This window comes from Solanum lycopersicum, chromosome 6 (genome assembly GCF_036512215.1).
Source record: "Solanum lycopersicum chromosome 6, SLM_r2.1".
Taxonomy (NCBI): domain Eukaryota; kingdom Viridiplantae; phylum Streptophyta; class Magnoliopsida; order Solanales; family Solanaceae; genus Solanum; species Solanum lycopersicum.
The window spans coordinates 13,552,899-13,575,908 of record NC_090805.1 but is presented as its reverse complement, the minus strand read 5'-3'; the positions used below and the strand labels follow the sequence as shown (position 1 = coordinate 13,575,908).

General features: G+C 40.8%; 1 protein-coding gene, 2 non-coding genes and 1 pseudogene across 3 annotated transcripts; 2 read left to right on the top strand and 2 right to left on the bottom strand.

The window, feature by feature from the left end:
- Positions 1–440: 440 nt before the first annotated feature.
- On the bottom strand, positions 441–2,999 carry LOC138349236 (uncharacterized; annotated as a pseudogene).
- A 5,239-nt stretch (positions 3,000–8,238) lies between these two features.
- On the top strand, positions 8,239–8,394 carry LOC112941763 (5.8S ribosomal RNA). The gene has a single exon (XR_003247333.1). It is a non-coding gene; the product is annotated as a 5.8S ribosomal RNA (ribosomal RNA).
- A 2,189-nt stretch (positions 8,395–10,583) lies between these two features.
- Positions 10,584–12,554, bottom strand: LOC138349235 (uncharacterized). Its single transcript, XM_069299554.1, has 4 exons — positions 12,112–12,554; positions 11,715–12,019; positions 11,326–11,598; positions 10,584–10,906 (listed from the first exon to the last, which is right to left on the bottom strand). Exons 1-4 carry the CDS (start codon positions 12,552–12,554, stop codon positions 10,584–10,586), a joined length of 1,344 nt encoding a protein of 447 aa, XP_069155655.1.
- Positions 12,555–22,609: 10,055 nt separating this feature from the next.
- Positions 22,610–22,765, top strand: LOC112941752 (5.8S ribosomal RNA). The gene has a single exon (XR_003247324.1). It is a non-coding gene; the product is annotated as a 5.8S ribosomal RNA (ribosomal RNA).
- Positions 22,766–23,010: the final 245 nt, after the last annotated feature.

The window sequence follows — 23,010 nt, the reverse complement described above, 5'->3', positions numbered from 1 at the left end:
GGCGTAGGCAGGCAGACGGCATAGGCGTCCCGTGGGCTTAGTAGGCGTGTTGCGTGGGCGCTTGATGGCATGCTTGACTTGTCCGTACTATGCTATTCGGCATTTACAAAAACACGTCGGCGATGTCGACGGGTTGAGTGAGACAAAGGCAGGCGGACGTCAAGGGCGTCTGGTGGGATAAGTAGGCGTGCTTCATGGGTGCTTGATGGCATGCATGGCTCATTCGTGCTACGCCGTTGGACGTCTACAAAAACATGCTAGCAACGTTTGCGGGGCGGTTGAGGCGGTGGCAGACGGACGTCACAGGCGTCTTGTGGGATAAGTTGGCGTGTTGCGTGGGCGCTTGACGACATGCATAGCTTGTCCGTGCTACGCCGTTGGTGTCAACAAAAACATGCCAGCGACGTCTGCGGGACAACAGAGGCGAAAGCAGGCGGACGTCAAGGGCATCCTGTAGGCTTAGTAGACGTGTTGCGTGAGCGCTTGATGTAAAAATTTGAATCAGAAGCGGGGCATTGCCCCTCTTTTTGGACCTAAGGCTCGCTTCTCGGGCCTATCCGGGCGGAAGACATTGTCAAGTGGGGAGTTTGGCTGGGGCGGTACATTTGTTTAAAGATAACGCAGGTGTCCTAAGATGAGCTCAATAAGAACAGAAATCAGTGCGAATACGAACCGTGAAAGTGTAGCCTAACGATCCTTTAGACCTTCGGAATTCGAAGCTAGAGGTGTCAGAAAAGTTACCATAGGGATAACTAGCTTGTGGCAACCAAGCGTTCATAGCGATGTTGCTTTTTGATCCTTCGATGTCGGTTCTTCCTATCATTGTGAAGCAGAATTCACAATGTGTTGGAATGTTCACCCACCAATAGGGAACGTGAGCTGGGTTTAGACCGTCGTGAGACAGGTTAATTTTACCCTAATGATGACAGTGTCGTAATAGTAATTCAACCTAGTACGAGAGGAACCGTTGATTCACATAATTGGCCATCGCGCTTGTTTGAAAAGCCAGTGGCGTGAAGATACCGTGTGCTGGATTATTACTGAACGCCTCTAAGTCAGAATGCGGGCTAAGAAGCGACGCATGCGCCCGCCGTCCGCTTGCCGAACCGCAGCAGGGGCCTATGGCCGCCAAGGGCACGTGTCGTTGGTTAAGTTGCCACGACGGAAGCGTCGCAGTGACCGCCTTGAAGTACAATTTCCATTGAGCAGTAGGTAGAATCATTTGCAGACGACTTAAATACGCGATGGGGTATTGTAAGTTGCAGAGTGTCCTTGCTACCACGATCCACTGAGATTCAGCCCTTTGTCGCTCTGATTCGTCCCCCCCCCCCACACTCCCCTTCCCCCAAAATCAAATACAATCATTTCTAACTTTTCAAATGAGAGGTTCGCGTGCTGCTTGCATGCTTGGAAGGGAAAAAAACAACTAAGTGTTGAAATATAAGTACAAGAAGTAACATGACACGTGATGTTCACTAGTCTGTCGCTAAGTGTTGAGCTATACGTTCTACGATGGTCAAACACTTGTCTCATAACTAATCCCCATTGCGAGGTTTTCATGATGTTGAGTTCATTTATCAATCCTAATGACATGTTAAGGGACTAATGGAATGTCACTATAAGAGGTTTTTGAGATGTCTGGTGCAATTTTTAAAGCCAAGTTAGATGTCAAGGGGCAAATTGAACGACATCGGGCGTGGCATGACATCATAGCCCTTGGACGGCAAACACGGTCGAATGACGCCAAGCATGACAAGCCATCACCGCCTTTGGACAGCACACACGGTCGAATGACACCGGGCGTGGCATGCCATCATCGCCTTTGGGCAGCACACACGGTCGAAGGACGTCAGGCGTGGCATGACATCACCGCCTTTGGACAGCACAAACGGTCAAACTATGTCAGGCGTGACATGCCATCACCGCCTTTGGACAGCACACACGGTGGAACGATGTCAGGCGTGGCATGCCATAATCGCTTTAAGGCAGCACACACGGTCGAACGACGTCGGGCGTGGCATGCCATCATCGCCTTTGGGCTGCACATACGGTCGAACAACGTCGGGCGTGGCATGCCATCATCGCCTTTGGACTAGCTCACACAGTCGGACGACATCGGGCGTGGCATGCCATCATCGCCCTTGGATGGCAAACACGATCGAACGACGTCGGGCGTGGCATGCCATCATCACCTTTGGGCAGCACACACGGTCGAACAACGTCGGGCGTGACATGACATCACCGCCTTAGGACAGCACACACGGTCGAACGACGTCGGGCGTGGCATGCCATCATCGCCTTTGGGCAGCACACACAGTCGAAAGATGTCGGGCGTGGCATGCCATCATAGCCCTTGGACGGCAAACACGGTAGAACGACGTTGGGCGTGGCATGTCATCATATCCCTTGGACAACAAACATGGTCGAACGACATCAGGCGTGGCGTGCCATCACCGCCTTTTGACAGCACACACGGTCGAACGACGTTAGGGGCGGTTCCCGTGTTTGAACCTTTGTCTTCCTCCTACAATCTTTGAAGTGATTAAATTCTCAACTCCCTTGGGCAGGCGCGCAACGGCGGGTGTAGCATTGGCCTTGCAAAGAAGGCATCGGCATCGTCGCACGATGTCTCATGTCGGGCATTGGGGTGGATGTCGGGCGTGCATTGAGGGAGCTATTCATGTACGACGCATGAGTGGTATTGGGAATGTGTGGTGAGGTTGGATCCTTGCTTCGAGCAGTGATGTCCTAACTCGCATGCCAATTCGGTGGCGGATGAAGCACAATCTAGGATGTTCAGACGTCGGAATCCTGTGTTGCATACCTAATGCGTGGGCATTGTGTATGTGCAAACGGTCGCCTTTAGCCCCTTGCATCCCATGTGCACGGTGAACCCAAAAGACGCTTTCGCGTCCCACGCCTTCCCTCGCTTCATCATGCGATGGTGTGGTCCGTGAGTGGCGCATCGATTTCTCACATACGGTAGACGCAGTGGGCATGGGGCCTTCACCGACTTCTATCTTCCCAAAATGAATGCTCCTTGTGAATAACTGTCGCGCTTGCCTTTGACCCAGCCATGACCAAAAGGGCGCGCCATGCTCATGAGGCACGCGGGGTCGTTGAGAAATGCTACCTGGTTGATCCTGCGAGTAGTCATATGCTTGTCTCAAAGATTAAGACATGCATGTGTAAGTATGAACAAATTCAGACTGTGAAACTGCGAATGTCTCATTAAATCAGTTATAGTTTGTTTGATGGTATCTACTACTCAGATAACCATAGTAATTCTAGAGCTAATACATGCAACAAACCCCGACTTCTGGAAGGGATGTATTTATTAGATAAAAGGTCCACGCGGGCTCGGCTCGTGTCTCCGATGATTCATAATTAACTCGACGGTTCACACGACCATCGTGCCGGCAACGCATCATTAAAATTCATTCCCTATCATCTTTTGATCGTAGGATAGTGGCCTACTGTTAGACCCGCAAACTACTGGATCTAACTACGTGCAGACATGTCAAGGACTTGGGCATTGGTCTTGACATGTATGATGGAAAAACAGTGCAACACAAGTTTAAGGTGCTTGGGTGTTGGCAACGTAGCTTGAACGTGCATGGCTTACGTGCGGGCTAAGGGAATTTGCAAGACAACATGTTTGCATGACAAGGCAAGGCTGTGAAGACTTGACAATGTCAAGAACAAAGGCAATTCACCCGAATTGGTGAAATAAAACTAAGTGTTGGAGGACAGATAAAGTATTCTAAGTGTTGGAAGCTGGCTGAAATATTCTAAGTGTTGGAATGAAGCTTGAAATATTCTAAGTGTTATAATATTAGTATTTCATGTAGATAAGAATGTAATTTGAATTAGATTCTATCTGTTGGAAATATAGCTGTTGGAAACTTAGTTTTGAACCCTGTGATGACAAGTGTCGGACAAGTGTCATTTGTAACTGCCGCATGTAACTGCCATTGTACAGAATTTTTATTAAGGCTGGAAATTCATCTAAGGCTTAGGCAGAGTGTTTTTAGCCTTAGACAAATTCATGAAGCCTTCCTTTGTATTAATTACGGATTATTAAAGGTTGGGACAAGTTCTTGTAATGTCTTCTTGCTAGTGAACTTTGATGATTAAGTATTTCTATACTTAGTCAATTTCATGGGTGTAAAGTAGGCTGAGTGTTGCAGACGTTTGTAAGACTGCCTAGAGTGGTGTTGGGTAAAAAAAAATTGGCCCTATTTCAATTGGTATAAGAGCACGGTTGAACGATGGTGAAGAACGCAGAACTGCGGGAACTGGCATGAAAAATTGAATCCTTCGTTGGGTTTACTGATGATATTTTTTGAGTTCCTACGTTTGTGGATTTATTTACACAAGTCATTGATTTGAGACTTGATGCTGAGAAAGTTCAGGGGGGGAATGGTGTATATCGACAGGATGTTGATAATCATATCACTGAAATCTTGGATTTTCGTACCACTACTACGCAAAAACTTGAGGGACTGCTGAAGGAAAATGAGAACCTTCGTGCAGAGCTCGTTGTATTGTGTCGGGCTGTGGCTACGTTGAGTTCAAATCGTGTTGAATCATCTAAGGTTAACATTCTAGAACCTAAGGCCTTTAGTGGTGCAAGAAGTTCTAAAGAACTGGAAAATTTCATTTGGGACATGGAACAGTATTTTACTGCTGCAAGGGTGCCTGACGATGACAAGTTAAATATTACCACAATGTATTTAACGGGTGATGCTAAACTTTTGTGGAGGACTCGAAATTCAGATTATGTAAGTGCTGGTCGTCTTGTAATTGATAAATGGGATAAGTTAATAAAAGAAATGAGTGATTCAATTTCTTCCTAGCAACGCATCTTGGCTTGCAAGGGATAAATTGAAAAGGCTAAGGCAGACGGGTTCGGTGAGGGAATACATTAAATAATTTACCTCTGTGATGTTAGACATACATAATATATCTGATGAGGATAAATTAGACAACTTCATTTCGGGTATGCAAGGCTGGGCTCAAAACAAACTACGGAGGCAGAATGTTAAAGATCTGCCCGGTGGAATTGCTACTGCAGATTCGTTGGTTGATTTCCGGAGGACTCGTCCTTTGAAAGATGTTCCCTCCACTTCAAAAACTAAGAAAAAGAATGAGAAGAAAGAGGAATGGAAAAAGGATAGTCGTAAGGACAATACAAATGACAAAGGAAAGTTACAAATGAAGGATGTGAAAGATAGGCCAAAGAACAAAGATGGAAATTCTAAGGGTTGTTGGACTTGTGGCGGTCCTCAGTTGGCCAAATCTTGTCCAAACTGGGAAAAACTGAATGCTTTGCTTGCTGGAAATATGAATCAACGGGAGGAGGATGAAGAAATCGTGGCTGCAATGGCAAACCCATTGGGATTGTCCTTCAATCATATTACAGGGATTAATAATGTTGGAGAAATGGCTAGTACTTCTAATCCTCATGCTTCCCTAATTCATATAGAAATGAAAGTGAAAGAACAACGTGTGATGGCAATGGTTGATACAGGGGCCACTCATATGTTTGTAGATGTGAAAATTGCTACAAAATTGGGGCTAAAGTTGTCTAAAACCCCTTCCTATGTCAAAACCGTCAATGCTAAGGCACAAGCCATTGTGGGCATGGCTTATGGTGTGTCTATGTAGATTTGAAGTTGGGTGGGAAAACATGACTTGATGGTGATGCCGCTTGGTGAATTTGAGATCATACTTGGAATGAACTCTTCGAAATTCTTGGCACAAGAATTCACTTTTCCACAAGTTTCCACCCGCAAACCGACGGCCAGACTGAACGCGTCAACGCTTTGTTAGAGTGCTATCTTAGGCACTACGTCAGTGCGCACCAGAAAGATTCGGCTAAGCTCCTAGACATAGCGCAATTTTCTTATAATTTTCAGAGGAGTGAATCCACCGGACGCACACCATTCGAGTTGGCAACGGGTCAGCAACCCCAAACTCCGCATTCACTACCAACTACGTTTGAGGGGAAGAGTTTGGGCGCTTACCATCTTGCCAAGGTATTGGAAGAACAACTTGATACTGCCGAGTCTTACTTGGACAAGGCAGCAAAGAGGACGAAAAAGTTCGCCAACCGAAGGCGTCGTCCCACAGACTACCAAGAAGGCGATATGGTTTTGGTAAAGTTTAATCCGAGGCAGTTTAAGGAACTAAGAGGCGTCCATCACAACTTAGTGCGTAAATATGAGGGTCCATTCAAGATTGTTGCCAAGGTGGGAAAAATCTCATACAAGTTGGAGTTACCTCCACACTTGAAGATCCACCCGGAACAAATCACAACGGGCCCCTATCACTGTCAATAAATCGCATGACCGAGAAATTGAAGCCATCATAGATTACAAAGCCAAACGGAAACGAGGACAATAAGACAACGATATTTTCCTCGTACATTGGAAGGGACAAACTCCTGAAGAAGCCACGTGGGAGAAGTACGAAGAATTGTGGCAGTTCAAGGACAAAGTCCAGGAATTTTTGCAGTGATGCGTCGCGGTTGCCGCATCATTAGGTAGAGAGGAGTGTGAGGACACGCCACAATTCTGGCCATTTTGCAGCATCCGAATGGGGCAGACGGCCCGAGAGCCTTGGAGAGGTTTGTAGAAGACTCTAGAGCCTTCTAGATCCTTGGGGCAGACTAGAGAATTCTAGGAGCCTTTTGGAAGAGCTAGAGACATATTCTACGGAACGTAGAACATGTAATTGCTTCGGGACTTGTAATATTTATTTCCTCTTAGACCCTTAGGGAGTAGTATAAATAGAGGGCTCTCATTTGTAACTCATCCAACAATCTAATACAAGTCCTCTCTTCCAAAGTCTTTCTTTTTCTTTCTTTATATTCTCTTAGAGTTCCAAGTTTAAAGGCTTACTTGAGCTTACGAGATCGTGAAATAATCATGAGTAAGTTGTCAAGTGCCGCACGGAGTCTTAGCGATTACTCTAAGTCCGTGATACTACGCTCTGTATACATTAACATGGGATAACATTATAGGATTTCAGTCCTATTATGTTGTCCTTCGGGGTCGGAGTAATGATTAACAGGGATAGTCGGGGGCATTCATATTTCATATTCAGAGGTGAAATTCTTCGATTTATGAAAGATGAACAACTGTGAAAGCACCAAGGATATTTTCATTAATCAAGAACGAAAGTTGGGGCTCAAAGTCGAGCAGATACCGTCCTAGTCTTAACCATAAACAATGCCGACCAGGGATCGGCGGATAATGCTTTTAGGACTCCGCCGACACCTTATGAGAAATCAAAGTTTTTGGGTTCCGGGGGGAGTATGGTCGTAAGGATGAAACTTAAAAGAATTAATGGAAGGGCACCACCAGGAGTGGAGCCTGCAGCTTAATTTGACTCAACACGGGGAAACTTACAAGGTCTAGACATAGTTAGGATTGACAGACTGAGAGCTCTTTCTTGATTCTATGGGTGGTGGTGCATGGCCGTTCTTAGTTGATGGAGCGATTTGTCTGGTTAATTCCGTTAGCGAATGAGACCTCAGCCTTCTAACTAGCTATGCGGAGGTATCCCTTCGCGGACAGCTTCTTAGAGGGACTACAACTTTTTAGGCCGCGGAAGTTTGAGGCAATAACAGGTCTGTGATGCCCTTAGATGTTCTGGGCTGCACGCGTGCTACACTGATGTATTCAACGAGCTTATAGCCTTAGCCCACAGGCCCAGGTAATCTTTGAAAATTTATTGTGATGGGGATAGATCATTGCAATTGTTGGTCTTTAACGCTCAATTCCTAGTAAGTGTGAGTCATCAGCTTGCGTTGACTACGTCCCTGCCCTTTGTACACACCGCCCGTTGCTCCCACCGATTGAATGATCCAGTGAAATGTTCAGATCGCGGCGACGTGGGCGGTTCACTGCCCGCGACATCGTGAGAAGTCCATTAAACCTTATCATTTAGAGAAAGGAGAAGTCATAACAAGGTTTCCGTAGGTGAACCTATGGAAGGATCATTGTCGAAACCTGCATAGCAGAACGACCCGCGAACTCATTTTAAACACCTGGGGACGGCACTCGCTTGTCGCGCGCCTCCCTTTTATCACCCGACGCGCGTAAGCTCTTTGGGCGACCAACGAACCCCAGCGCGGAAAGCGCCAAGGAATACTACAACCAACAGTCCTCCCCTCACGTCCCATATGCGGATCGTGGGGGAGGGGATGTGCGCTGCTCTATAAACAGAAATAACTCTCGGCAATAGATATCTCGACTCTCACATCGACTAAGAACGTAGCAAAATGTGATACTTGGTGTGAATTGCAGATTCTCGTGAACCATCGAGTCTTTGAATGCAAGTTTCACCCAAAGCTATTTGGCCGAGGGCACGTCTACCTGGGCATCACGCATCGCATCGCGTCGCCCCCCTCCCCCGCCGCACGCCCCAAGGCTAAGCGCAGGGGCGGAACATGTCCTTCGGTGCGCCCCGAGCGCGCGGCTGGCCTAAATACGAGTCCACGTCGACGGACGTCGCGGCAAGTGGTGGTTGAAACTCAACTCTCTCTTGTTGTCGCGGCTACAACCCGTCGCAAGTCAAGACTCTCCGACCCTCACTTCGCCTCACCAGGCGCTCCGACCGCGACCCCAGGTTAGGCGGGATTACCCAGTGAGATTAAGCATATCAATAAGCGGAGGAAAAGAAACTTACAAGTATTCCCCTAGTAACGGCGAGCAAACCGAGAACAAATCATCCTTAGAATCGGGCGGTTAAGTCGTCCGAATTGTAGTATGGAGAAGCGTCCTCAATGGTGGACCGGGCCCAAGTCTCCTAGAAGGGGGTACTGGAGAGGGTGAGAGCCCCGTCGTACTCGGACCCTGTCGCACCACGAGGCACTGTCTACGAGTTGGGTTGTTTGGGAATGCAGCCCAAATAGGGCGGTGAATTCCATCCAAGGCAAAATACTGGCGAGAGACCGATAACGAACAAGTACCGCGAGGGAAAGATGAAAAAGACTTTGAAAAGAGAGTCAAAGAGTGCTTGTAATTGTCGGGAGGGAAGCGGATGGGGGCCGACGATGCGCCCCGGTCGGATGTGGAACGGTGACGCGCCGGTCCGCTGATCGAATCGGGGCATGGACCAGCGTGGATTTGGGGGGGCAAAGCCCGGGCTCTCGATACGCCCGTGGAACGCCGTCTTGCACATGTTCTGGAACATGGGTTTGTTGTACTTTTCTTACTTACTATTATTTATGTTTCATTTGGGAATGTTACTTATTGTCCCAATGACCCTCACTATGTCCTTGAGCACTGCTTAATATACATGATCATTTTAAATGATCATGTGCTATGGTACTAGGCTTGACACTTGGATGCCTAGTACTTTGTGTGATTTGTAAAGACGACTTTTAATTAGCTTAGGGTATTCATTTCAGGTATATTCATTACACAAACTCATAGAGTTTAGCTAACACTCTGTAAGCCAACATTTTCTACAATGCCCATAATTTTCTAATATGCCCAATATTTCTAAATATTGGTTTAGATGCCTATTTACCCATGATACACATTCTTAAGAACCTAATGGGGTTTTCATTAAACGTATGATTTTCTGGAATGTTACATCAACTCCTTTCTGGTAAACACATGTTGGAGACTCTTATGGTCGGTATAGATATCATCATGGAAACCATACAAGTAATGCCTTCATATTTTCAACGCAAAACCACGGCTGCTAACTCAAGGTCATAAGATGGATAATTCGTATCTTGAACCTTAAGTTGTCTAGAAGCATAGGCAATAACCTTTACATGTTGCATAAGCACACACCCTAAACTCACTCGGGATGCATCACAATACACAACAAAACCCTTTGTACCCTATGGTAAGATCAATACTAGAGAATAAGTAAGTCTATCCTTCGACATGTGGAAGCTTCTCTCACATTCCTCCGACCAATCAAATTTCATACACTTTGGGTCAAAGTATTCAAGGGAGATGCAATGGACGGAAAACTATTCACAAATCTCCGATAATAACCCGCTAAACCCAAAAAACTCCTAATGTCGGTTGGAAACAATGGTATAGGCCAATTTTTTACCGCCTCCATTTTACTTGGATCAAACTCAACTCGCTCAGAGAGATGATATGACCAAGAAATGTCACCGACCTCTTCCAAAACTCACATTTGCTATACATGGCAAATAATTGATGTTCTTTATGTACTTGCAACACCATCCTCAAATGGTTCATGTGCTCACCCTCATTTTTATAATATACCAAGATGTCGGAAATCAAGACAATGAAAGAGGAATCAACGTAATTTTGAAACACCCTATTCATAAGGTCGATAAACACCGCCAAAGCATTAGTGAGAACAAATGTCAGTACTAGGAACTCATAATTACCATATCTAGTCCGATATGTCGTCTTTAGTATATCTTTACCTCTCACCCTAAGTAAGTGGTACCTCGACCTCAAGTCAATCTTGGAAAAGTAGCTTTACCCTTGGAGTTGATCAAACAAGTCGTTAATCCAAGGGACAAGATATTTGTTCTTGATTGTTACTTTATTGAGTTGGGGGTAATCAATACACATTCATAAAGACCCATCCTTCTTCTTCACAAACACAATAGGAGCACCCCATGGAGAAATACTACGTCTTATGAATCCTTTGTCTAGTAAATATTTGAGTTGTGCATTCAACTCTTTAAATTCAGCCGGAGCAATCCGATAAGGAGGAATTGACATGGGATTTGTATCCACTAGAAAATCGATACCAAAATCAATTTCTCGTTCGGGAGGAATACCAGGAAGATCATTAGGAAAGACCTCCACATATTCACTCACTATGGGGACTGGTGCAATGGAAGGAATTTCGGAGTTTAGACCTTGAACTCTTCCAACAAGCCATAAACAACCTTTAGAGATAATTTTGCATGCTTTAAAACAAGAGATGATACGATCCTTAGGAATAGTTTTTCCCCCCTTCCACTTTACAACGCGTTCATTTGGAAAGTTAAACTTCATCAACCGTGTTCTACAATCAATAGAGGAAAAACAAGCATATAACCAATCATACCCAAACTATTATCAAAATCAAGCATATCAAGTTGTACTAGTTCAACATAATAAACTCTACTGGGCAACATTGTAGGACAATTTCTATACACTCTTTTTGCAACAACCGACTCCCCCACCGGAGTAGACACGATAAAAAGTTCATGCAAAATATCGGGCAAAATGTAAATCTTATTGGCTACTAGAGGAATAACAAATGATAAAGTAGCACTGAGATCGAGCAAGTCATATACATCAATATAGAATAATATCAACATACCGGTCACCACATCGGGATAAGTCTCTTGCTTACCCCTAGAGTGGAGAGCATAGAAGTTGTTCTTATTTGGAGCCTCATTTGAACAACTTGCTTGAGCTTTACAACTACCCTCGTCTTGACCCCTCACATTAGGGAAATCCCTAACCTTGTGCCCACTTTTACCACAACTAAAAAAATTGTCCGTCCCCTTAAGGCAATCACTATAATGCTTCTTGCCACACCTTCCACAAGTTGTCTTCTCGATTGGTGAACTAGTACCTTTCCCTTCATAGGCTTAGGTTTAGACACCGTATCACCACTAGTCTTAGGGAACTTGGAAGGAACTTGATTAGAAACTTGCTTCTTAAATCTAGTCTTGTCTTGTATTTCAAGCCTATTCTTTTAAGAACCTCCATCAAAAGATCTTGAGCTCTTAGCATATCTAATTTTCCTCTTAGCCCTTGCCTCTTCCACATGCTTATCATGCACCATAAGACGAGAATTGTTCATGTTTTCATGTAGCATGGATGAATGACATTCCTCTTGCAAATCATCCAACACCCCCATTACAAAGCGTCTCATTTCATCTCTAGGGTCGAAAACCAGAGAAGGAGCATATTTCGACAATTTAGTGAATTTCAAGGAGTATTCATGAACACTCATACCTCCTTGGAGAAGGTTGATGAACACCACCACTTTAGCTTCCCTCATCTCCCTAGGAAAGAACCAATCAAGAAAATCCTTCTTGAAGATCTCCCAAGTCAACGGACCACCCCTCAATGCATATTATCTCTCCATTGGACAAACCATTCTTGATCCCCGTCCTTGAGTTGATAAGTGGCCAACTCGGCCTTCTCACTTGTGGACAACCCCATATCCAATAGTATCTTGTAGACATCATCGAAGAACTCTTGGGGGTCTTCTTTAACCTTTGACCCGTAGAAAGTAGGAGGGTTCATCCGAGTGAAGTCCCTTAGACAGGAGGCAATAGCAATCACTTGTTGATTCGGATGTGGTATAACCTCCCGGTTATTTTGGTCCGTCATATCTAGGGATTGTGTAATGACAGCTTGGGCCAATAGGATAAGGGATGCCCTTATATCAACATCCATCAAGGGTGGAGGATTAACTGAAGCTTGTTCAACATTGGCTTCTTCTTCAAGAGAAGGAACTTGATCACCACGGGGAGGAGCTCCCGCATTCAAAATCTCCTCTTGAAGCCTTTGTACCGCATTCCCTCGAGTGTTCATTTTTCCTTTAATTACAACAATAGGATTAGATGCAAAAGAATACCAGAATTATACTCTAATGACACGATATAAGATTTCCAAGAAAGTGTTTTAACTAAAATATTTTTCTCCCTGCAACAAATTTAATTCTCCATCCCAATTTTATTTGACCAAAAAAAATTCATAAACAATAAAAAAAGCTCTCCAACTTTCTAAAAGAGATTCTTGTTGCCCTAGATCTGTAATATTGGAGATATTAAATAAATTTGTTTTTCAATAGCGGTGGACTCTCCATGGGATAGCTGTGCAAGAACTTGTCATATCTCTCTCGTTCCTTCTTATACTCATCCATCGTCTCTATAGTCTAATATTTTGCAAGCGGTGCTGCAATTTCAGAACAACATCCTTACTTCACAATTGGGGATTCTTTTTAATTATTTCCAAGAAAATTTTTATTACGGAAGCTATGCATCTATGGTTTTACCAGTGACCCATTTATTTTCATTTGTTGATTTGAACTCTATCCCTACCTATTAGAAATTTGAATCTACTTCCAAAGTTTAGAGTAGATCAGGTTGCGGCTGTTGTTGTTAGGATTTCTATTTTTTGTCATGTTTTTGATAAGTAGGTTACCCATAATACTTTTCTTTGAAGGAAGAACATCTGGCTTCTTTGACTCAGGTAGGGTTTCGATTTTCCCTCAAATTTTAGCAATTTCTTAATGTTTTGCTCTTCCACAACCTTTTGTCATCATGTGTGTCAGGAAGATGAGTTATTCTTTTTGTGAAATACTTTGGAGAATTTAAATTTTGAGTTAATTTTCTTCCAAATTTTTGATATGTTTTGATAAATTTTTATATGATTTTTCAGTAATTTCTGTTTCGACTAGTTTCTATAATTGTAGGATTGAAACTTGAATTAAGAACCCATAATTTTAATTCGAGGTTTTGTCGTATATATATAGTGTAATAGAGTTTTTTTTCTTCTTATGAACCTTCCTGGAGGAGATTTGTCAATTGTTCTTTCGCTAGTTTATACATTTTCAGAATTGGAACATAAATTAAGAATCAGTAGTTTTAATCTAGGTCTGCCCGTTTCTATGTAGTTTAATAGAGTTTTTTTTTCTTGTTATGAACCTTTCTAGAGGAGCTTTGTCACAATTCATAGAGCAGCCAAAATGTGTAGCCCACATAAAAAAATGCTAAAATTGTTAGCATTTTAGGACATCCTTTAGGACAGTAAATAGTTAGTACTACAGGACATTCGTTAAACATTTTTTAATGGAGTTATTTAGGGGTTGAGATTATGGCATTCTGGTGTTTCTCGAGTTTTTGATTTCATTTGTGGCATTCAGGTTAATGAGCTGTTGAAAACTCTAAAAAGATCAGTTATATTCTCTTTTCGCAATTCTTATTTTTGTGATAGCAAGGTTTGTTTAGTTTTACTTGAGAGACTTAGAGAGATAGTGTGCACCTGTTTATATAGTTGGAGAACATGTTCTGTTGCTCTGCTCTATTCAATATTGTTATCTTGAAAGGTTTACTATATTTTTAATCAATTTTTTATTAAAACTTACTCTAAGGGCTACCAAATGAAGAGGTTGAGCTAAATTTATGTTAGTTGAATGAGTCAAATCAACAAATGAGCGCGTGCTAACCCTAGAAGCTCATATGATATTTTGATGGTATTCGATGGTGACTTGATACGCAATGTAGCATAAATTTACCTATAACGCGCATGGTTTGGTTTAGTATATTTTCATTCGCAGATGTATTTTACATAATAATTATATGCCTTCTATTTTACATTGTTTTATGGCATCTAACAGTTCTTCAAAGTTGTAGAAAAAGATAAATAGAAACACATAGAGTGAATTAGGTTTTGGACTAATCTCAGAGAAAGAAAGCTCGGTTTCCGCAGGTCACAGCCAAGGCAAGCAATGGTTCTTGGAGGGACTTCAGTCCGTTACTCACTACAGTTGGTAGAAACAACAAGTGGTTTTCTATTTGTGAGTTTACCTTGAACAATATATGATTTTTTTGTTGTGTGAAGGGATAAGTTTACTTCCTATTTATAGCAGTAGAAACAGTTGAAAGGTTGTGACAGTAGAAACTTTGGTTTCTTTTCCCTCTAATCTGATCCCATCTAGATGAGAAAGTGAATTCTCCATTTGCATTGGATATCCAAATTGGTTGATCAGAAACCATGAGCTTGTAGTGAATTTGAGTTGCAATAACGGTAGAAACTTCAAGCTTTTTAGACACAAAATTTTTCTGCCTTTCATCTTTTTTATAATAATAGAATATTTATGGTGCGTTGAAAAGTTTATTAGCATTTGAAGGTGAAATTTTTTGTTTTAGCAGTCACCCGACATTTAAATACTGTCATGGATATGTGGATTAATTTCTTACCTTATTCTTACAGATTAATATTGCTACTACTTATAATGTAGGATTCTCCTAGTGCTGCTCAAATTTAAGACAGCTTTCAACTCTTGAAACTAGAACTAGTGGGACACGACCACCTGGTGAAGTTTAAGGAAGTAGCTACAACCATCTTCAGTCTTGACAATTGCATTGCAGATTGTTTTTTAGAATAACTATCGAGAAAATGTTACTTTTATGGCTCACAAATATGTATGAAGCATTGTCGGCTCTGTTCAGAGAGTTGCTATGGCAATTGAACCCTCTCAACTCTGCTCACAGTGGAAACCAAAATCTTACCCTGGATCACCGTAAACTGTCACTTTGGGGAGATGAATTTGCAGGAACTATATGTATGGGTTCTAACTTTTATGGTCTTTTCAATAATAATTCATAGTTATCTAAGTTTGTACCACCAATTTGTTAATTTGTGAGTCATGATGTACGCAGATAAATATTTTCGTGTGTGTAGCATAGTATTAATGAATGATTCTCCATTTATATTCAAAGTTGAGGCCACTCTAATTCATTTTCACCCTTCTATTATGAATTGTTGAACAACCCATCCCTTAACTCGCAACCTGATGTACTCATGGAATACTTTTAATACTTTCCCTTGTTTCTGTACCTGGTTTTATTGATTTAATGTATTTCAGGAATCATACTGGTGGAGAAATGATACAAGTGAATTCTCAAGCTATCAGTGATGATGAACTGAAGCAATTATACCATCATACTGATTCAATAATGTGTTGCACCATCAAAATGAATGTCAGTTTTTGCATGTTGTTGTTGCAGGATAAATTGGAGGCAGAACTTGAAGAATTAGAAGAGTAGCTGATTCAACCAACAGCCACTGTTCCTGCTTCTCCAGTCAATGTTCCTATCGAAAGGGAAACCTATAGTTTGTTTGATAGGCCCGGAAATAAGCAACCTACTCGGCCCATTCTTTAGAACCGTACAGGTGAAGAAACTTGGTGCGTTGCAATTAGAAATGGATCTTTGAGCTAGTATGCCTATGATTTTTAACTAGTAACTTAATGATTGGTGAAATGTGAGATCCTTTGTTTGAAAGGTTCCACAAAAAAAAATGCAAACATGATATGATATGAATTGTTGGAGTCCTTGCTTCCATTTGCATATAGTGTATCTAGTAGTATTTACAGTTATTTGGTTAAGATTACTTGGATGAAAATGCCAGTATGCAATTGCTATATATAATCCTTTATTGGTTTGTGATCATAGTTGTTTTTCTGCAGGCATTATCACAGGTAGCTTACATAAAGAGACGCTCGAACGCATGTCAGAAAAATACTTAAAATGCTTTCACATTTCTCCTTGCTATGGAAACTCATTTTTGTTGTTGTACTCATTATAAAACATATGGATTGAGAACATTTGCAGGCTGCGTGGAACATATTATAGGTACCATAAGCAGGTAACCAATTTACTCTATATAAGTCTGCTTGGTTGCTCTCTCCGCCCTCTTCAAATTCTCTTTAACTAAAACTTGATTTACTAGCGAAAGAAAATAAGAAATTGATTGTTGTAATGTTAGTTGTTCCTACAGAAAATATATGAGAAATAATCCTCGAGCATAAGGGCTCAACTCAAAGGTGGGTGAGTGCTTAACTTAAGTCATTTTTATAATGACGATACAGAAGATGATCACAATGAACATTGTTTCATTCTAATGTTTGATTTCTTGATCATGGTTTATTTCTATGTTATAATTTTATTTTGAATGTGTAGGAAAGTGTCGGCAATTCATTCGATTGGTTGAGGTAGATGATGAAGATGTTTTGAACTATTGTAGATGTTCGAATATATTATATTTGGTTTTGTGAAATTTATTGGTAGTACATAAATTATTGCTTTATATGTATGTCTAGGACAAGACAAATTGTTTTTTATTTAATTTTTATTGCAAATCTGTACATTTTAATATTTATTAGTTAATTTAATGCATTTTCAATGTGGAACAATATTCTCATGTTTCAATTAAAAACTTTTGGCATCTAAAGATTTTTATTGAAAAAACATTGCAATCCTTCAAAGTTGTTGTCAAAGGGACGCTAATTGTGTAGCTTATTAATTTGAAATTTTCATATATATATATTGTCTAAGACTACACTTCTAAGTGTTGGTACAGATAAGCTAGAAAATGCCACACTTTTGAAGTCTTAACAATAAAGAAGCAAAGGCTACGCTTAAAAGTGTAGGTGTAGGATATAGAAATGTTGCTATAAGTGGTAATGCAATGTGTGGCCTTTTCACATTTTAGGCCACACTTTTCAAGTGTAGCTGATAAGACAACACTTGGACAGCGAGGCCCAAAGTCTAAGGTAAGACTCCTTTATGCAACCCCCAGAAAAGTGTAGCCTAAAGTCGAAAAATACGGCCTTTGATCAAAGGCTAAATTTGATAGTTTAGGCTACACTTTTCTAGTGTGGTTGAAGGCATAAAATGTTGTAGTGAAATTTAGCGAATAATTTAAAACATTTCATTACTTCTAATTGGAGGTTTACATCATCCTCTACATACACATAACGTGTATATATATATGTGTGTGTGTGTGTGTGTGTGTGTGTGTGTGTGTGTGTGTGTATATCGAGTATACATAGACCCTTTGTATAGGAAGGTTACATTGACTTCTAATTTTATTGGACATAAATATATATATATATATATATATATATATATATATATATATATATAATATAGAACATAGTCATCAAATATTATCTCATCTCATAACCATCTAACACGATTACAAATTTGAGCATAGCCCATACATTAATGTAAAGAGAGCCACATATCGGATTTATACAATCTATACTCAAATGAAAAGAGGGAGGATATAAGAGTCTTAGAACTAAAACAACAATAACATTAGCTCAATATTGGAATCGCCCTCAAACAATGAGGACCTACCCTACTTGGATGATCCAAAGGATCCAAGCCTTCTTCAAGTTGCCTTCCAAAACCTTTCAATGACTGGAACCTAAAATGTTGGGGAAAGGAAGAAATTGAGTTAGTATGCCACTTGTACTAAGTATGAGACCATATGCACACATTTTTGAAAAATATGCTAAGAAAAAGGTTATTTCATAAAGTATGCATTTTCCATTAAAAAACCTTTACACACATTTAAGAAGACTAAACGAACTATTATTGCATATTCATGAAGTCATAGGCATGTTAATCACAATACTACAACATCAAGTCTAGTCAAATCAACAATTCATACCATATATGTTGATATACACTCAAGTAACTCTATCATCAAGTCATATTAATAATAAGCATGAATAAAAGTACATTTCATTATAAAAAAAACAAGACAATTACCCATGGACCCCTATAAAGTCAACAAGTTCAATAACCAAGAAAAGCCCCATAACCTTACTCAATCAAGTAACCCAACAAGAACCATGACTAATACCCTACTTCATATAACATGAAATTTAGATATACATTTCATCTTACTTTAACAATATAAACCAACTCATATTTATAAGTGAAATAATAAACATATAGTATCAACAAAGTGAAAGCTCATCATGCACATATCATATATAATTATAAGCATAATCATACATAAGAAACATCCTCCTAATACTCCCCTCAAGGCTAACTACTGCAATTCTTAGGTAGAGTCACAAACCCCTACCCAGACTAAGATAGACCCCTTAGGTTGTCCTAATTAAAGTTCGATCCTTTGATTCATTTTACATTATGGGAACATATTTCCCTAACAGACAAAGACCACATGAGCTAGTGTGGAATCAGGTGTAGGTGGACTACTGGCCAAGGTAGTACCAAAACATAAAACATAGAAACTACGTGGATCCACTATCTAATATTCCTATGAGGGCAACATAGTTGAAGAACTAGGAGATACAGTTGGGACCCACTATATTCTACATACATTGTAGTCTCCAATCATAAGAGTAATTTGATTCTCCTACCTCCCCTATGTGGTAAGGGATACTCCTCACTCTAGTTCCCTCGGTACTAAGCTAGAGTACCTTTTTGAAATGTCATTAAGCCTTTAATTATCAATCATAGCTTAGTTTGGGTCATAGGGTCTAACCCTTGCATAGCATCATCATCATGATAGCTCAATAAGAATTTCATGAGTATAAGTCCTTTCATCACAATTCAAATCGGTGAGGTTATCACATTAGCATTTTATATCATGATAAGGCACATTGGTAGTCATCACCATACTTATAACATATAAACCTTAATCAACCTCACAACATAGTCAAGAAATTTCAATTCAACATCATAAAACCCTATCAATCCTAATACAAGGTATACTCAAATGCAACATCATGACTTAATCACAATTAACCATAATTTGAAGTAAATGATAGAAATCATAAGGCTTACCAAGTCTCCTTCATAGTTTATCGTCAAGGTTGTACCAAAAATGCTAACTCAACCAAATTTTATGTATACATCATCTTAAATCAATAATTAACATGATAACAAGACTAGAACAAACACTATCTCACAATTCATTAGTAAATCATAGCTTAAAACAAATTACTTATGTCAATTCACTCCTAACCTAGATCATCTTCTCAAGACTAGCATGAAATGCTACAATTCACTCTAATTTGTTAATGATTAATGTAACAACATCATATAAAGGTAATTCAATGAATAACCAAGTTAATTCAACCAAATACAACCTAATTTATATCAAAATCAAACCTAGGGTTAAGGGTTGAGGGTTATCTTCTATAAACTAGACCAAACCATCAAGATATGCCAGTATTAGGTCAGAATACATGTTAATAAATTCATATTATCCAATGTAAAACATAAAAAATCCAATTCACAACATAATTTTCGAGATTAAGAATGACCCACATGAAAACTCAACTTTTGAAAATACTTAGAATTAACCCTTTGAGGATAGAGGTCTCAAAGGTGAATTAGATCTCATACATCATTCGATGAATATTTGATTGGTTAATTCATCCATTTTCATCCCCCAAATCCCTCCCTTAGCTAGTCTTCAATGGTGTCCTCCAATAGAGAGTGAAAGAAGATAGAAGGAAGAGAGTTTGTTTTGAGATTTGTAATTAGATTAATGGGGTTGGGTTCATTATATGGGGAATTAAATTAGTTAATTAGGCTTCCCTAAACCCCTTAAAAACCACCTAATGACTTAATTAATTATCTAGAACTTAACTTAAAACATGCAGGAAAATGGACAGTCTCTGATGAGATCCCGATAGACCGTCCGTCTGTGAGTCGACGGTCACTGTGCCCTTCAGTGATGCACGCCCGTCGTTCTTGTCAAAGAGTGTGCAGGTGATGGCGTCCAACAAAATTGCTAAGTTTTTGTTCGTAGTTGGAATCAACTCCCTTTCGATCAACACACACCCCGTCGATTGCACTCTCATGGGGCACACTGCCCAGGCAGTGTTAGCACCAATAAGGGTCCTCCTCAAGGTCCCTTTGATGGGCCTTGGGGAGTCGTACCCAGAAGTTTCAAGTATGAATTAAATTACACACATGTTTGTATCTACCCTTTACCAATATTTATGGATTTTTGATTCCTAAAAGCTAGTTAAATACGGTTAGGCACGCTAGTACATCCTAGAACTAGTTTCCGGATGTCATGGACGTTCTTGGATGTTTTGGTTTCTAGACTTACTAAATGACTTATAAATATTACAATAGGCCTTAAAATAGTGTATATATTGCATGACCCTTATGTTAGGCTGTTAGACGCATCTTGGATTTTTGAAGTGTTACCAACATCGTATATACGCTTTGTGGTTATATCATGATTTTGAACTTTGTTTAGTTGTTTACTCAATTATGCTACTGTACATGTTGAGTTGGTTTTACTTGATGATGTTTGTCTTGTGTTGAACATGGTGTTGTCTTAAGGAATATGTTATTATTGACTCATGACTGTTCTTGATTGTGCATAAGGCTTTTTCAAAGTAACTTAGAAAGGTTTTGAACAAATGTTCCCTTTAGAATGATTTCAAATGTTTTATAAGCATATTCCCATACTTATTACAAGTGTGCACGAACCCATATTTCTATATTTCTACAATTGTGTAGGTTCCGGCTGTTGAGCTTCTGGAAGGTCCATTTGAAGATAACTTGGACTATGTGTCTCTCCATGTTCCGTAGGTCCTCACCATCCTGGACGATGCCACTATCTATCTATTGATTTCGTTCTAGTTCAAATTCATTGTGTTCATCTCTTTCGATTTGAAGATGATTCTTTTATATGCCTATATGTGGCCTTTGTTGTATTGAAATAAGGGTTATGCCCGATATTGCATTTGATTGAGATGGTTTATATATGAGACTTATCCTAGACATCCTATGAGATTATATTGCCATATTATGTATGTGAAATAAAAGTAGAATCTTATGTAGTGCTTCCTAAGAGAGGAGTCTATGTAACCTCCTATGTATATATTATGCGTATGCAAGAGGTCTGTGTAGACCTCATGAAGTAGATGTAGATGAAATGCTTTAATTATCTACCTTTTTAAACTATGAAATGTAATGATTAATTGTAAGAGGTTATTCTTAGTCTTCTTCGAGGATGATAACACCAGTTACTTCTAGGAGGTGCTCTCCAGATGTGACAAACTTGGTATCAGAAAATGAGGTTGAATATATTTAGGATCGATATCTCACTAAACCACATTTATGTAAATTCTTATTCATAATTGTGAAGAACTCCACACTTATGAATGAGAGAGTATGTGATGCTTAGGAAATACTCAAGACTTCCTTGATGAGGTCTATATGATCCTTTTTTCTATGGGTGTCACTCCAATTGAGAAGGTAGAGTTGGTAGCCTATCAACTCAAAGATGTGGCCCAAGTTTGGTATAAACTATGGAGAGATAATAGGGTGCTAAGAGGTGGTCTTGTGACTTGTAAGATATTCAAAAGGGCATTCCTTGCTAGGTTCTTTATTAGAGAGATGAGGGAAGCTAAGGTGAAGCATTCATCAACCTTTGTCAAGGAGGTGTGAGTGAACTTGACTACTCTTTGAAGTTTACTAAGTCGTCCAAGTATGGAACATCATTGGTTGCTAACCCAAGGGATGTGATGGTTCATTTTCTTACGAGAGTGTCTGATTACTTGGTGGAAGAATGTCGTTCGGCTATGCTTTATCATAATATGAATTTCCATCGTTTAATGGTTCGTGCTAAACAAGTGGAAGAATGTAGGGTAAGGAGGAAGAATATAAAGGCCAAGAGGGTCAAGTCTTTTTAAAGTGGTTCTTCAAAGGGGAGGTTAGAAATTCAAGACAAGCCTAGATTCAAGAAGAGGTTATCAAATTAAGTTCCTTCCAAATTTCCCAAGGCTCATGATGATAGGGTGTCTAACGTAAGACTCAAATGTAGGTGAACCTGCGGAAGGATCATTGTCGAAACCTGCACAGCAGAATGACCCGCGAACTCATTTTAAACACGTGAGGGCGGCGCTCGCTCGTTGCGTGCCTCCCTCCCGTCGCCCGACGCGCGCAAGCTGTTCGGGCAACCAACGAACCCTGGTGCGGAAAGCACCAAGGAATACTACTATCGACAGCCCTTCCCTCGCACCCCGAACGTGGATCGTGCGTGGGGATACGCGCTGCTCTGTAAACATAAACGACTCTCAGCAACGGATATCTGGGCTCTCGTGTCAATGAAAAACGTAGCGAAATGCGATACTTGGTGTAAATTACAGAATCCCATGAACCATCGAGTCTTTGAATGCAAGTTGCGCCTGAAGCCATTTGGCCGAGGACACATTTGTCTGGCCGTCACGCATTGCGTCGCCCCCCTCCCCCCGCACGCCGCAAGGCTGAGCAGAGGTAGAAGCTGGCCTCGCGTGCGCCCCGAGCTCGCGGCCGGCCTAAATGCGAGTCCACATCGACGGACATCGCTGCAAGTGGTTGTTGAAACTCAACTCTCTCTTGTTGTCATGGCTCCAGCCCGTCGCGGGTTTTGACTCCCTGAACCTCACTGCGCCTTACCAGTTGCTCCAACCGCGACCCCAGGTCAGTTGAGA

Excerpts from the sequence above, each read along its gene's own strand:
- LOC138349235 (XM_069299554.1), bottom strand. The coding sequence starts at position 12,554 with ATGAACACTCGAGGGAATGCGGTACAAAGGCTTCAAGAGGAGATTTTG. Across the intron at positions 11,599-11,714 it reads CTCAAGATCTTTTGATGGAG|CCTATGAAGGGAAAGGTACT; the intron begins GTTCTTAAAAGA and ends TCTAAACCTAAG. Across the intron at positions 10,907-11,325 it reads TTATCCCGATGTGGTGACCG|GTTGTTTATGGCTTGTTGGA; the intron begins GTATGTTGATAT and ends TTATCTCTAAAG.